Source organism: Typopeltis vanoorti, chromosome 5 (genome assembly GCF_054136105.1).
Source record: "Typopeltis vanoorti isolate ZY-2024b chromosome 5, IOZ_Tvanoo_1.0, whole genome shotgun sequence".
Taxonomy (NCBI): domain Eukaryota; kingdom Metazoa; phylum Arthropoda; class Arachnida; order Uropygi; family Thelyphonidae; genus Typopeltis; species Typopeltis vanoorti.
In genome coordinates this window covers 18,304,959-18,322,540 of record NC_143553.1, presented here as the reverse complement: position 1 = coordinate 18,322,540, position 17,582 = coordinate 18,304,959, and the positions used below count along the sequence as shown (strand labels likewise).

Sequence of the window (17,582 nt, the reverse complement as noted above, 5' to 3'; positions counted from 1 at the left end):
ACTAAGTAATGGTCACTTCCAATTTCCATCAAGAGTGTATAGAGAATCTTCTATACACTCTTGTATCCTGTACCAGTTTTATGATATCACTATCAACGATGATATAGTCAATGAGATTTTTCTTATTTCTTGTGTCTTCTCTCCATGTGCACATCTTTATTTTCAAACATGGTGTTAGTAATGACTAGTCCATGTCCTGAGCAGAAGTCCAGCAAATTCAACCATTATTATTAACTTTGTCCTTTTCTCCAAATTTTTCTTTATTATTCTATTCTATTATTTATTTTATATTCATTATTATTAATTTTGTCCTTTTCTCCAAAATGTTCCCATATGCCTGGTGAGATTCATTTCCTACTCTGCTGTTCAGATCTCCAACAAGGACCACTTTTTCCATTTTCTTTACGTAAGCTACCTGATCTAATGACTCAAAAAAACTTCTTTAGAAGAACCTTCTGTGGGACCAAAGGCACAAATATGGTGATGGTTCGACTGCTATAAGAGCTGCAGTGCACTCAACATTACAACAATCTCACATTACTGGTGGAGCTGCAGATAACATTGCCACTGTTGAAGAATTTCAGGATCTCTTCAAAGCAAAGATAGGAGGTTACACACCAAAGCAAGTGTTTAACCTAAATGAAACTGACCTGTTTTGGAAGCATATGCCCAGTTATACCAGGCACTATCATCTCTTCAACATATCCTTTGAGTCTCTAACAACAACAAAAAAAAAAAAAGTATTAAAGAAACTCTTTATTTTCATGATTAATACATGGTGCATCTCTCCTGAAAATCTATGATGTTATCCAGCCCTTCTTATTCACTTTCTAAATAACAGGTAATGTTCCCTTTATGTATCCCTTCAGTGCCCACGAGTTTTCTAAGTGACACACCAAGAGATGTACCATCATGAGAAGAAATCTGAAAATATCCTAACCAACCTATAAAATATATATATACTGTGTGTGTGTGCGCGCGCATGCGTGTGGTTTACTTACTGACTTTTAACATAAAAGGTTGGCAATAGACAATGGTGGGATTTATTATCATATTATTCAGGGGATTTTTAACTATATTTTTTTACCTTGAACACTGATTCCCCAATTTTTCATTTCTTTTGTTTAAAGAATCATGCCTTTTGAATATATCCATTTTTAAGAAAGCTCTACCACTAATGCCATCTGTTCATCCCTTTGTTTTTTCAGCAGATATAATTTCTTCAATTATTTTTATTCAATGGATCAAAACTGGTTTCAATACTGTCTTGTAAATAATAATTTGATGTTTTGCCTGAATGATAATTGTATAAATTAACATGTACACACCACTGTATATGCATCTCCTTTATTGACTGCATTTGTCATCTTATTGTAATACTTAAGCAGATTGCTGAAGCATGACCTCTTAACAAATCATGCTAGTCCCAATGTCATTAACATACAAGTTAAACAATAATGGTCTCAAAATCGATGTGACCTTCCATGCTTTTAGGATACCACTCCTCCATCTATAACCTGCTAATACCTGTCTGACAGTTATCCAACTTACTAGTTTGCTATCTGTTTCAGTTTAGCTAAGAGTTTGTCATGTGGCAGCCTATCAACAGTGAAAAATTATGAAAAATCTAAGTACACACCACTCTATAAGCATCTCCTTTATTGACTGCATTTGTCACCTTATTGAAATACATTAGCAGACTGCTGAAGCAGGACCTCATAACAAACCTATGCTGACCATCATAAAAAAATACTGCCATTATCAACTCATTTCTGAATCCTAATCCTCTCTAACTTCTCTATTACCTTAACAACAATCCCAGACACACCCCTTTGTGAAGTAAAACAATTTTCTCCACCTTCCATTCCTTAGACTTGCCCTGTTGCAAGACTTATGTTAACTAGTTGTGTCAAAGGTGCCATTAATTGCAAAGGGTATTCTCTCAAGAAATGTGGTGATATAACGTTAAATCCTATTTGCCTTATAAACATCAAGTTTACTTAATTCGTCAAATACTTCCTGCTCATTCACACCATCAGTCCCTTCTACATTCAATATTCTCCTGATGTTGCTTTCACAAGGATAAAAAATACCGATAAACTGATCATTGAATAATTCAACTATATCCTCTGCATTGGTTCATAATCTGCTAGTGTCATCAACTAGCCACATATCAAAAGAATTCACTACGATTTTTCTTAGTTTGATTAGCTAATTTCTTTTCATACTGCACTTTTTCTGACTTTACCAATCAAGTTACCTTCCAGGCCTGCTTTTTGTACTCTTCATGCAACTGATCATCACCAACATTCATCTTGTGTTGCCTCCACAGTGCCCTCTTCTTCCAGATTTCACACTTAATCTTTCATTAACCCATTTTACTCCTACCTTAGTTAAACTTTTCACCTTTAAAATACACTCAGGTATTGCTGCTGTTAAATAGCTCTTGATCAATGCCATGCAATTCACCTCACTCAACTCCTCTTCCCACACTGTAGCACCCAATTATCTCCTAAGCTTTCCATGATCACCACCTTGTAGTTCCTAATGCATCCCATATTTATAGAAGTGTTCATGTGACTGGCTGTCACCCAGGTGATCACTTCATGGTCACTCACTTCAACTGAGGAAAGATTAGACACTTCATTCACAGTCACATCTTCTGATGATATAATCAAATCTAAAATTCTTACCTATCATATACCCTCCATTACATACTGCCCATACTGTCTATCAAGAACTCGAGAAAATTCTCCTTATTCCCAGATGCTATCTCTTCATTCCAATCAATATTACCATAGTTTTGAAATCACCCATAATGACTACCCTTTGCTTGCTCACTAAGTCAATTTGTCTATATATTTTTTTTCTCCACCTTCCACATTCCCTGGCCTGTAGTACCAACTCATCAAATATTGCATTCTATCAACCTCCACTTCACACAATACCAATTCAAAACCACTACGATTGTTTTCTCCTTGTATCTCAGCCTTGCGCCAACATAATTCCCCTGCTATCATCAGCAGCATCCCCCCTCTTCTTGCTTTTCCTATCTTCACAAAAAATATGATACCACTTCATTTCTATTCCCATCAAGGTATCATTCTCATCCAAGCATATTTTTCTGTCTCACAGACTCAACCCCCCCCCCCCCTTTTACTCCATATGCATTCCAGACCATTCCATTCCTATGCTGACAATTCGCATATGTACATTCATTACCACTTTCTGATTCCACTCTCGTTACGCCACTTTTTTTTTTATTGCATTTTCTATGTCTGTGTTCCAAACTGCTAATGTTTTTCTTTTTAATATTTTATTTTTGTTTCTAAGTATTTCAGAGGCTGCTTGATGAATTATCTTTATTAAAGTTTTCAATTCTTCTTCTATATGTTCATTCATTTTGGTAATCTGTTGTGATTGATATAGCATTCTAATGATTTCTTCTTGTAATAGATATATTTTGTATACTTGTTCTTTTTCTTATTTTTTCATATTTACTTCTTTTTTTTATTTTGTTAGTATTTCCATTAAGAAATTACTAAATAATGATTTGAAAAAATTTCATTTTCTCTATAAACATATACATCTCTTACACATGGAATTAATTTCTGATTAGTGATGATATATCAAAGTTATTTAATTGAAGTAAAAGGATCTGAACAGAATAAAGACACGAATTTAAAATATTTTTAAGTGTAAACAGAGTAGACCACATTTGCTTAATAAAGATTAAAAAAGCATAGGACATGAGAGGATGTCTTCCTTAGATGTAATGTACTGCACTGCTTTTCTAGTTAAATGCCATGATTTCATATCAAAAACTTTTCGCAATAATGAAAACAAATATTGTGGTGACAGCATTTATACATATCAATAAAGAATAACATAAGTTTCTAGTGGGTACCTTGCCATGAAATTGGAAAACAATGCAACAAAGATATGAAAACTAACAGAGGTTCCATTCTCAAAAGCCAAATGTATTTAAACCTGAACAAGCTTATTGGAATTAATCTAAGAACAGACTGGCTGCAGCTAAAATCAACTCCACCATCACCATGGTAAAGGAAGAGCTTTCAAAAATCTTAAATCTAGAACTAATGTCTATTCTGTATACTCTCCCCAAAAATGCTGCTACTAAAGAATTTGAAAAAAGTGAACAAAAAAACCCAACATTTGAAAAAAATTTTAAACTTTTCAAGAATGAAAACTTCACAACATGAAACTGAAACTATGGTAAGAACATGCAATAGTGAATTTATCTTTACAGTAATGCTCAGAAGATGTACTCGATCAAGGGCATAATTTTGCTATCATTCCAAAACAAAAATACTAGTTTTGAAAACAATGACCAGCATTGAACATAGTATCTATGTTCTATCACCACCACAGGGGCTAATAACATTTGTCTGGATGTAGCCAGTATTCTGACAAAATCCACACCATCCAAGAGTAACCACACCTCCTTCTAAAGATATTTCAGCATTTAAAAAGTTATATAGGAACAAATTATTCCTAGGTAAAGGAAATGTAACTGTCATTATGAACTAAATCAATTTAGTCTATAATGGCAAAAAGAAAAATTAGCAATCTTCTTAACGGCTCTGCTACTTTTCAGATTACAGATTGGGATCCAACCAAATCTCAATATCACATCATATATTATATATACGCATCACTCAAAATTCATAAACCTAATCCCCCCCCCAACAGTTGAGAGCAAAGATAGCCCCACCTACAAACTGGCAAAACATTTATTGAAAATCATTCCCCTTCACAGGAAACCCTCCTCCTTTTATTAATAATTCTCTTCACTTTAAAAAAAAAAAAATCAAGAAATATAATAACGGATTCTGATATTATGGTCAGCTCTGACATTACTGTTTACTAATCTACTGTCAACAGAAATTCTTGCCCACATTAAGTCTCCTTTTCCATCTAACATAACTGAATTATTCAGATTCATCATTTATTCTGGTTATTTCCTATGAAAAGAAAAAACATGAACATCAGGATGGATGACTCCCTCCCCCTGCTGAGCAAATGTTAAAAAAAAAAAAAAAAAGGAACATTGTGAAAACCAAGATGTTTTTGCCAAGATGTAACATAACAATAGTCTGGCTGCTCCATGTTGATGATGTGTTTGCTATTTGACCTCATGGCTTAGACACACTAGGTAAATTTTTAGCCCATGATAACAGCTAAAATCCTAAAATAAACTTCATATACTGAAAAGAAACTGACAACTGTCTTCCTTTTCAAGACACATCATTGACATCACTGCTGAATGGCTCATGATCCGTTTCCATTTATAGAAAACCCACATATACATGAAGGTACTTACATAGCAATCACAACCTAACCCATCCCAACTGTATGGCATCCTCAAAACACTTACTGAGTCAGGGTTATTTGTTCAAATGATACTGCCCTTGAAACTGGGTTAAAGAATATGGGGGGGGGGGGGGGGGGAGGAAAAGTTCCGACAAACACCTAGAACAAAATTATATTAAAGCAATTGATATAACCTCAAGAAATAACATATCTTAAAGCCCTGTATGTAGAATAGCTAGTTGAATGAATATGTAGAATAATGTGTAAGTTACATGGTTCTACCTCATAAAAAGTTTAGTTTAATCCTTTATCCAAGTGTGAGCAAACAAAGTTTGCGTCTGAAAGTATCTTCAGGACTGGGGTAAGGTAGTGCAACACCAGACGACTCGTTGCAAAGGTGGAGAAAGCTCTCATCACTCCTATCTCAGTATCTCCAATAATGCAAAGCACATCTCCTTGCAGATATGTGTAATGCTATGCATCAAGGCAAGGGCCACTACCCATACCGGTTTCGACCTTTATCGAGGTCTCGTCAGTGGGAACCAGGCCCAGTAGTGGAGATACAAAGGCAGATGCAATGAGAGGTCATCCTAACCTATAGGAGTTGCCAAAGGGTGTGCAACCTTATTATTAAATTACTCCGGATTCAGAGAAAGATGTTGAGAGTTTATTTTTCACTTGGTTAGAATATATGGTTCTACCTTAATTCCTTTATGGTGATTACCACAACTTTTCAGCAAACTCTTATATCTCTGCAATTATTTTTTTGTCAATGGCTACAATCTCTATAAGACAGATAAAGTACTGCATATACCATCATCCCTCTTTCTAACCAACACACAAGACCCACAGCAAAACTATTTCCATCCCTTATATTCAGGGTACATCAGAAAAGACAGCTAAAATTCTCTGCAAATATGATCATGCTATTTTCAAACTACTCTTTCTCAGGTAGCTGCCTTCATCATTTCTCCTAAAGATGAACTTCATTCTCTTGCATATCTTAGCATATACAAAGTTTCTTGTTTTTCAGCTTAGCCTACTTTGATCCAACTGGTAGATCAGTTAACATCTGTGTTGAAAAACAAAACATTTTTCCACAACAATCTGTATGGCAAGCTGGAGAGGCAGAACATGTTCTGGATACTCCTTCACATAGGATTAAATAGAAGAAGACGCTGGCATTGCACAAAAGGTCTGATAAGCTAGCATTACAATCAGCATTGACTATGATGCCTCTCCCAAACCTCAACAACTATGGCTGTATTAATTTACCAAAGATCTGGGAGATGTTCATTCTGATATCTGATAGCCTAGCTTCTCTAAATTAGTTAATTGTCAGTTACAATTTGAACTGTTTCTACAGTAATTTAGTTCAGCACTGTGTTTTCATAGTTGTAATTTGTCCTCTGAAGATGCTGGGTAGAAAACTATTGAAATATTAGTAAATTCAATAAATTAATTATAATTGTTCTTTGCTTGTTGTTGTTAATACTGTGAAGTATTATAAGCTCATGATAAAAGTTAATGAAGTGAAACAACACTAGGAAACGATTAAAAATAGGATTTAATGCTTGCAATGTTTCATCTCAGTTACAGAGATATCATCAGAGAATACAAAATGAGACTTATAACACACACACAAAGGCAGCACAAAACTAACTGAAACATGTGGATGAAAGAGTTGAGTCCTAACTAGATGGGGGTGCTTTGTATGGATATCTGTTGGCTGCCTATGATGTCAACTAGGATATCTTGAATTATTAGGGTTTACCATATGTTGGGAAGATTTATGAAACCATATTTATTTAAATTAGGCTGCTTTTAAGAGCACAGCAGATTTTAAAAACAGATTTTCTTTTCTAAATTTATTGAGCATGATGATCATTTCCTAGTGCTGTTTCACTTCAATAAACTTTTATCATGAGTTTAACCAGCATTTAAGCTTTAACACATGAAGTACTATAAGCCTTTCTACACTTATACTATTTCTAGGCCTTTGGATAAGACCCAAACTGAAGACATCTGCCAGTCAGAGATGCAATATGTTCTGATGTGTTTCCTGTACTCTTTTGACTTTAACAGGAACCTGCTCAAGTTTTCTGCAGGTTCCTGCTGAGTTTCTATGAGATATTTTCTACTAAAATATGCATCTTTACAGACTAGGAATATTTACAGCTTTCTTATCTATATCTAAACATCACAACAGGTTTGAGGAGAGAAAAAGTTCCAAAAAAGTATCAGCATTTAATTTTTTTAAATATGATAACAGTCAAAATAAAGAAGAAAATTCTGTATAAAGTACATAAATAAATAAATAAGTCAAAAATATTTATTAAAGGATACATCCATTCAAAGAGCATCATGTAACTTGTTTTAGTATTGAAAGCAAATGCAAGTCCTCTCAAATCTCGAGCAAGTCCTATTAGGGCTTTCTATAAAAACCAAAATAATATTAAATGTACATACGTACTTTTCAAGTAAGCTGAACTATTTTATATTAAAATATCACCTTTGAATTTATATGTACACAGGTGACTCCCACTACAACCAAGAGCAAGCAGAGCAAATAGCTTGCTCTAGTGAAATATCTTTAGAATGATGTTGTGGATATGGGAGATTTGGTAATGCATTTTTTATCAGGGATTATAACAAGTTATCGTTTGTTATAATGAAAACTGATTGCATATGCCATTATGATGTAATTTTGTATTTTCTTTAATTCTTACCTCTTTGTTCTACACCAAACACCAGCCTCTCACTTAACTTTTACATTACAGCTCATAAGAGCAGACTCCAAAGCAGACTTTGTAAGGACAAATGCACTAAGCTTTCCTCCTCTATAAATGTCAGTTGAGCTTGCTTGTCTCTTGTCAAGAATGTGGGGGAGAAACTGCTCTTCTTCCATGTAGCCACCTCTCTCACACATCCTGATGATACAATGGTAACATATCCTAAGATAAGGAACATATTTTGGCATCAGTTTTCTTCTCCAACTCTTGTATAGATGACCAAGGTTGATTTCTTCCCACCATTCCACAAACTATCCACAGTAAGCCTTCAGTGAAATTTTGCCAGAAGGACATCATAAAAATATTCAGTAGCTTTGTTACTAAAAGTCTCTTGGCCCTGGTGGTATACCTCCCATTCTACTAAAAGCATGTGCTACAAAACTCACCTATCTTGTATCTTGTCAAGATGTCATACGCACCCAGCAGCTTGTAAACAAACTCTTATCCAGCCTATTCTCAAAAAATAGAGAAAAAAGTCAACCATTCAACTATCACTCTGACCTCAGTACTAAAAAAGTCATCAATTGCCAACTGCTTCAGTACTTGTTGGCTTGCAAATTACTTACTGTTCACCAATATTGATTTAACATTATCATTTTACAGTAGATCTCCTAGCCAACCTCACCACCTCTAGATGCAAGCTATGGTAAAGTTCAGAAAAACTCAAGTGGTCTTGATCTTTCCAAGACATTTGATTGAATCTGACATCACGGTCTTCTTAACAAGCTACTGTCTTATGGCATTCTCTCTTTCCTGATAGGAAGCTGGCAATGAATTGCCAGCTTCTTCTCGGGTCATGGTGGACGGTTCCTTATAAAAGATTTTTCGATCAATGCTGGTATTCCCCAGGTCTCTGTCTTTTAGATACACTCTTCCTCATATGCAGCAATAATCTTCACTCTCTGACACCCAATCCTGTTCATAGTTTTGTTGACAACAGTACTCGCTTCTCTTTTTCATTTTCTGAATCTTGTAATTCTCAAGTATAACATCGGCACTTCAAGATATTTAACCAATGCCTTAAACACCATCTACTTGTCATTTTCAAGTGGGGTGAATATAACCTGCAAACTTTCATGCCACAAAAACATGGTCATGCCTGGTCCAGGAAGAAAGACCATGCCTCACTCTCCCTCATTTTCCACAATATTCTGCTTGCCAGCCAGGCCCAGTTTTCTCTTAATAGTTAATTCTCCCATCTAACAATTCCTGGCATAAGCATATTAGGTCTATAGACTCTCTCCAGCAAACAAAAAGATTGGTATTCTTTTTTGTTTCAAACAATACCCTACTCATCTCTTGACACTTTAGAAAACCCAAATCGGCCTAACCATAGCATACTATTCTCACATTTGGGGGTGATGTACTTAAGACCTCCCTCAGAATGCTTGAATGTATTCAGAAGTGAACAATTTGCTTAACTAGTGACTTCTATCTCACTGACTACCTCCAGTCACTTTCCCACAGATGCTCTGTTGCTGCATTATATCTATTCTAGAGGTATTTCCACGGGTGCTGCTCTACTGAACTGGCTGCCACCATACCTCCATTTTCCTTTAATCATGTATGAATAAGAATACACACTGAACCAATTGTTATAATTTGCTTTTGTTCCCTATACGTCTGCTCAATGAAACAGTCTTCCCCATACTGTTTTCTGCAAAGATTATAATGCTCAGGTCTTCAAAGAAAACATCAATAAATTTCTTTAGTCTTTCTAGCCCACTGCCTACACATGGAACCGTTATGTCACAGGTCTTGGGACCTTTTGTGTTTAGGAATGGCTGAAAAAAAAAAGAAAGAAAATAAAATGAAAGGACAGAAAGAGACTTATTAATACCATATATATAAGACTGAGTTCAATAATATGAAAAATAAAATGAACGGTTGGAAATCTTTACCTCATACACAAACTTTGTTTGCTTACACTTGGATAAAGGATGAAACCGAGAATATAATTTCTTGGTATCTTTAATTTATAATATAACCAAATCGAAAAACTTTCAACATCTTACTTCAACCTTGGTATCACTTCTGGGTCTGCCTCCCGCTGATGAGATCCCAATAATTGAAACCAGCCTGGTAGTTGGCCCTTCCCATAACGTATAGCATTGCATCATGGGATAGTAAAGCAATTGATGTCAAGTCATTAGCCTCTATATACAAGTTACCCAGTCATGAACTTCATGACTGGCAAATAAAATCTGTTTTCATTTGTCAGGATGAAACCAAGAATATAATTTCTTGGCATCTTTAATTTATAATGTAGGGTGATTCAAAAAGATGGGCTCAATTTCGTATGGCTATATTTCCTGAACTATACACCATATGTGAATGATCTATGTAACATTTGAAAGAGGAGGTCCTAAATTTTGAAATACTACTACTACTAGAGTGCTTGCCTAATGCACAGCCATGCTGCAGTGTCAGTTGTGAGCAAAATGGCTATTATGCAGAACAAAATTTTTTGTGTTTGTGAGCTCAGTAAAACAGAGTCGGTGACTGCGGTGCAGCGTGCGTTTCGTCATCGTTTCAACATTAAACCTCCAACAAGGAAGAGCATTTGTCACTGGAATTATCAATTTGAGCAAACAGGTTGTCTGTGTAAGGGAAAAAGCTCGGGCATGAGATGAATTCAGCTACCGTCTTGATGTTATCTGTGTGGCCAGAGTGGGGTGGGGCACATTAAATATCTATAAACTTTACTGTGAGTATAATCAAATATACTTTACATTAAATTTGTCACTAGTTCTATGTTTGATATATAGACTTACAAAATTGAGTCCATCTTTTTGAATCACCCTGTATAACCAAATGAAAAAACTTTCAACATGATATATACTAGTGTGTTTTATCAGGCTATGATATATGAAGCAAAACATACATTTTTATCAGTAATAAATGATCAGTTATTATTTATTTATGAATGATAATTTTTGCATATAGAGGTAATATGGTATGGTGACTCAATATTAAAATTTGTGCTTGCCAAGGGAGTCACCACTTCAAGTTTCCCGGGATCAAAAATTAAAAATATGACAAACGTAATTGAAAACCAAAAAAGAAAGGTAAAAGAAATGGTAGTGTTGGTAGGTACTAATAATTTAAATGGTGACAAACATAGTATGAGAGAAGATATGAAAGGTCTGGTGGAAGAAGCGAGAAAGAAATCTGAGAGTAAAAATTGTACGATTACTACTTAGATATGATAGTACTGAGTTAAGGAGGAGGGCGATGATAGCAAATGATTTCACGTGCAGGCTATGCAGAAGATATGGATGTGAGTTTTTAGATGTGTGGGATGTGTTTGATGGCAAAAAAAGATTTGTATAAGAATGATGGCCTGCACTTGAATTCATTTGGCATCAGAAACCTGGAGAAATTACTTTTTGGTATGAGACCCAATGCAGAGAGTGAGGGAAACTAGATCATCAAGGGAGGAATAGGAAAAACGTGTGTGAAAGTTCAGCTATGGTATACAAACATGATAAAGATATGAATGCCTTTGAACATGGTTATGTGTGGGGCAAAGAAGTGGGAAAATATGCTTTAGTTTTGGACCTTTTAAGTATATCTGGGGAGGGAAAAGAGAAAATTCTAGAACAAGACCAAATAGATTGCATATCTAATTATAAGAATAGGCTAGGTCATAATTTGTTATGTCTATACACAAATGCCAGGAGCATTAGAAACAAAAGGGTTGAGTTTGGTGCTTTATTGAATACGATATGGCCTAAGATTGTTGGCATTAGTGAAACCTGGCTATCAGAATCAAATATGGCAACCAGGATCGGGTGTAACAGATATACTATTTTTAGAAATGACAGAAGAGATAGGAGAGGAGGACGAGTGCTACTAATTATATCAAATGACTTAATTCCAGTTAGGGTAGAAATACAAGAAAATAATGATGATAACAATGTCCCATGATGTAGCGATGAGTTTGAGTCTACCTGGTGTGAAGTGGAGGTTAAAAGAATGAAATATATGGCGGGGTGTTGCTACAGACCTGGCAGCTCAGTTGTCGAGGATGAAGAAATGCATCCCCAATTTACCCTTATGGGTACTACCAAGCAAATGATCATTATGGGTGACTTTAATTTTCCAAGCACTGATTGGGTAGAAGAGAAATCTCATGATAAGAAAGAACAGGAATTTATTGAACTGTTGCGAGACAAGGATCTCTGTCAAGAACATGGCTATTTTACCACTAATTGGTGACAGTGATCATGCGGTTCTTTCATGGGAAGTATCTACTTGAATTGAAGCTCCAATTAAAACAGGTTACATGCTGAACTACAAAGCAGGAAATTATGATCAATGTTAGCAATCCATGGGAATCTTTGAAAAAGTGCTTGAATGAGGAGGTATCTCAATGTATCCCTAGTGTTTGAAGAATAAATAGGCTGGGAGTGAAATGGTGTGCAGCCTTATTAAGCAAGAGATCCACAAGAAGAAGATGATGTGGAAAGAACATCATGATAATAAGAGTAAGAGGGGTAAGTAACAAGTATTGTGAGAAAAGCTAAAATGGAGTATGAAAAGAAATTGGCCATGCAAGCTAAAATCAATCCAAAAGAATTTGATTGTTATGCCGCAAAGCAAAAGAAAGAATGAATGTGGAAGAATAACTTTATTGAATGCAGATGGCACACGAGTGTCGGAAGCTAAGAACGTTGTTGAAAGTTTATTTTTCACTAGGTTAGACTATAATAAATTTAGTTTAATCCTTTATCCCAGTGAGAGCAAACAAAGTTTGCACCTGAAAATATCTTCAGGACTGAATATAGTGTTGTACTATCTTACCTGGGTAAGTAGTACAACACCAGGGCAACTCGTAGCAAAGGTGGAGCAAGCTACCAACACTCCTATCCCGGTATCTCCACAAATGCAAAACACATCTCCTTGTGGATATGTATACTGTTATGCATTAAGGGATTGGGCACTACCCAGACTAGTTTCGACCTTTATTGAGGTCTCTTCAGTGGGAGCCAGGCCCAGAGTTGGAGATACCAGGCAGAAGCCAGTAGCAAGGTCATCTTTATCTATAGGAGTTGTCAAAAGGTTTGCCACCTTTTTTTTAAATTACTCTGGATTTAGAAAAAGATGTTGAAAGTTTATTTTTCAACATCTTTTGTTAGTAGCTTGCTCCATCTTTGCTACGAGTTGCCCTGGTGTTGTACTACTTACCCAGGTAAGATAGTACAACACTATTTTCAGTCCTGAAGATATTTTCAGGCGCAAACTTTGTTTGCTCTCACTGGGATAAAGGATTAAACTAAATTTATTATAGCTAAGAATGTTGTTCAGTTAATGAGTGATCACTTTGCTAAGATATATCAACCAGGTGTGTATAGCATGGTGCACAGTGATACTGCTACATTAGATGAAGAGTTAGAGGTTCATGAAAATGAGGTTGAAGAGCTCTTGCATAACCTGCATAAGAATTTGCCAATAGAAACAGATGGAATATCAGCCCGTCTGCTAAAGGAATGTTCAGCTGAATTGGCTAGGCCTTTCACACATTTGTATAACTTGAATCTCAGCTCAGGAATGACACCACAGGAATGGAAGGGATGTATGATAGTTCCATTGGATAAGGGTGGTGCAAAAACTGATTTGGTCTGACTACCGACCTATTAGTATCTCTGGTGTGGTAGTGAAGATTTTAGAGAAGTTGGTAAGAACCCACATTCAGAAATGGGTAGACAAGCATTCTATACTCTGCAGGGAACAGCATTGGTTTACTAAAGGTCATATTTTAGCAATTTGCTCATATTTTATAACAATGTTATGGCCGAGTTGGATAAAGGGAATGGATACACTATGATAATGTTGGATTTTTCTAAGGCATTTCATTGGATATCACACGACACGCTGTTGTGTAAACTGGAGAATATGGGATTAGAATATAATCTATTGACTTGGATCAGGGGATGGTTGACAGACAGATATCAAAAAGTGGTATACAGTGGGTGTGAATCTGCCAGATTTAAGGTAATGCATGGGAATCTGTGCACCTCAGGGTTCAGCCCTTTGGCCATTATTGTTCAATCTATACATAAATGACATCAAGCAGGGTCTAACATCAGATGAGCAAGTGTTTACTGATGATGCGAAGATAGGCAGGGCAATCAGGGATGCTACTGATATTCAGCAATTACAAAATGATTTCAACAGACTGGAAATTTGGACAAATGAAAATGGCTTGTCAGTTTAATGTTAGTAAGGGTAAAGGTATGCACTTTGGCATGATTAGAGTTCCAGTGGCATATTATATTAGCGGGGTTATGTTACAAGTAACTGAAGTGGCGAGGGATCTTGGTGTATTGGTGGATAAGAATTTAAAGTTCAAAGGTCACATAGCAAAAGTTGCAGATACAACTCAGAGGATAATTGCTATGTTGAAGCGAACCTTGACATGTAAGGATAAGGAAGTCATTTTGCTTCTTTATAAGGCTTTGATAAGACCACACCTGGATTACTGTGCGCTGAATTGGTCTCCCAAGTTCCAAGGGGATAAAGAAGCTATGGAAAGGATGCAAAGAAGAGTTATAAAGATTATATATGGATTATGGGATTTAGATTATGAGGACAGATTGCGAGTATGTGGATTGCAGGCTCTGGTTAACAGGAGAAAGAGGGTGTGATATGATAGAGGTCTATAAACTTTTAAATGGGTGTTATAGCATTTCAAATGATGAATATTTTCATTATATGGAAGGCAGGGAGAGAACACGCAGGAATCCATGGAAGTTAAGGTTGTTCTCAGTTAAGAAAGGGGTAAGAGCTAGGTTTTCCTCCCAGAGAACAGTGAGTGGGTGGAATAATTTGCCCTTAGGGGTAGTGAGTGTATCTAGTGTAAATGAATTTAAGGGAAGGTATGATAGCAGAGTTGGGTAATTTACAGCCTCCTTCGATGAGTCTTGACTCCATGTAGGTCTCAGATAATAATAATAATAATAATATTTTTCAGTTCTGACTCATGGCATGTCTTGAATCACCCTCTTATCAAAATATCAAACAATTTTCTGTGTGTCACTGTCAATAAATGTTGAGGTTAAAAATATTCAAAATAATCATATTGCAGAGGGTAGGCAAACATACAAGGCCTCTTGTATTGTGATATTCACAGGAAAATCTGAAGAGAGGACATTGGCTGTTCTGCTATGCTCAGTGGAAAGTAAGTCACATGATGAGCTAAGAAAACAATCACATGCACTGCAAATATCGGTAGCAAACAAAAGAGTTTATTCAAATCTTTCTTAAGTGCAGGCATCACTTGTGTTTAGAAGGGGGATATTAATGGTTAAGAGCTCCTTTCTGAATTGAGAGGAAATACATGTATATTCAGCTCAGAGTCCTTTCTTGTGGGTGCTGAAATCTGTTGACTTCAATCTGACATGTAATTTGCAATCATCATTTCCTGCAGAGTTCAACTAATTGTTGGGGACATGTATAACACTGGAAGTGTCCAACTGTTGGCCAAAGTAAAATCTGTTTTCAGTGGAAATTAATTTGCATTCCCAAGATGACTTCGAAGTGAGTCCATAATTTTTGTTCTCAGAGTTTTAATACCTTTAGTCTATCTTCATAACCAAGACTATACAGTGTTGCTTATGAAGTGCTGACATCATTTTCATTATCTTCTGCCACATCCCCCTTCAAATTACAGTGACCAGATCTCAACACCATAATCCAAATGTGGTCTGACAGATACACAATAGAACCACTACTCGTTTATCTCTGTTGGTCAACATCCTTTTCAGCACTGCAGCAATTCTCTGGGCTGTCTTTGCAAACTTTGCAATGTGTCATCTGAACTTCAAATTTCTATCTACAATCATCTCAAGAGCCCTTGTTTTCTCCCCTTCTGTCAGTTTGACTCCACCAAGTGAGTATGAAGCATCCGATATGTGATACCCAAATTTCAAATCCTTACATTTAGTTGCATTAAATTTATATCCTTGTTTGCTTGCAACTTTCTAACTTATTCAAATCCTCTGGAAAAGCCACAATATTATCATTATTGCTAAGAACCCTCCATCATATTATTCGCAAACTATGGAATATCTGTCTGTAATCCAGTGACCATATCATCCACATAAAAATCTGAATTCTGCTTGTAACCTTCCTGCTCTCTGATATACTGCTCCGTTGTATACTTCTTGATATTTATCAGAAAGCCAGTTATCAATCCAAACCCCCATATGTTTAATACAAACTTTTCATTTGGCATCCTATCAAATGATTTTCAAAATCCATAAAAAGTGACAATGCATATCTTAACTTCATCCACTGTTCTCAGTACTCTCTTATAAAAGGTAACCAGATTGCTAAAACAAAAGTGTTCCTTACAAAATGCATGATGGGTTTCATAAATAATGATGTTTTCATATGTCCAATTTGTGTAGAAGTTCTTACCAATTTTTCCAAAAATCTTAAACACAGAAAAAACACATAATAGTCTATAGTTTGATAACTGAATTCTACCGCTACCTTTATAGACTGGCACTTTCTAACCCTTTTCACTGCAAGACCCATTAAAGAACCAGGTTAACTACATGATCAGTTCCTTAGCACATTCCATTGAAACACGTAGGGAAAGATCCCATCTAATTCTACTGCTTTACTGACATCTAAACTCTGAGTATTCAAAACACATCATCTATGTTCACTTCTAATCCTTCACCTCTCCTTAACACTCTAAGAATAAAGCATCATTTACCAGCATGGAACACCCTAATAAAAGGATTGTTAAATAACTAAACTATGCCATCTGCCTTGCTCACCTGATACAGTTTCCAGTAAAGTAATTCATCCACAGTCACTTTAATTACTACTGGCCAGAGTTTAAATCCACCTTGGGATTCTCCTTCGATTGCATCAATAATCTCCTTTTATATTCCAATTTTTCTCTCAGTAGTGTAATTGCTAATATAAGACTAATGCTAGTCTTATATTATATGCTAGTCTTACATTCCTAGCATTAGTCTTATATACCTCATGTAATTGTTCTTTCTATCTATCTATCCATATCCCATCATGCCATTCAAGAAATACTGAAAGAAACAAAAAAAAATCTCTGTAGCAGATCGGAACCACTTAGAAAATAAAATCACACTAGATGAACTAAAAGCTGCATGCACATCTTTGCCAAAGAACAAATCTCCTGGTCTTGATGGTCTCACGTCAGAATTTTTCCTCCATTTAATAAGAGATCTCATCCACATCGCAAACAGCCAACATGAAAACCTAGCACTCGTCAGCCTTGATCAGGAGAAGGTTTTCGACAGGGTAGAGCACAAGTACCTTTATGAAGTCCTAAAGGCATTTGGCTATGGTCCTCTCATCATTGAAACAGTGTAATTGCTTTACAGAGATGCACACTTCTGTTTAAAAATTAACAACAGGCTCACTCACACTTTGTCATACTCTCGAGGGATCAAACAAGGA

At 35.9% G+C, this 17,582-nt stretch overlaps 1 protein-coding gene across 1 annotated transcript in view; it reads right to left on the bottom strand.

Moving 5' to 3' along the window:
- The window catches only part of Ranbp16 (Ran-binding protein 16), a 1,020,902-nt gene that overhangs the window by 310,802 nt on the left and 692,518 nt on the right, over window positions 1-17,582 (bottom strand). Inside the window, exon 19 of the mRNA XM_090392964.1 lies at window positions 7,681-7,769. Within this exon, the coding sequence (XP_090249090.1) occupies window positions 7,681-7,769 (89 nt within the window). The remainder of the gene's footprint in view (window positions 1-7,680; window positions 7,770-17,582) is intronic.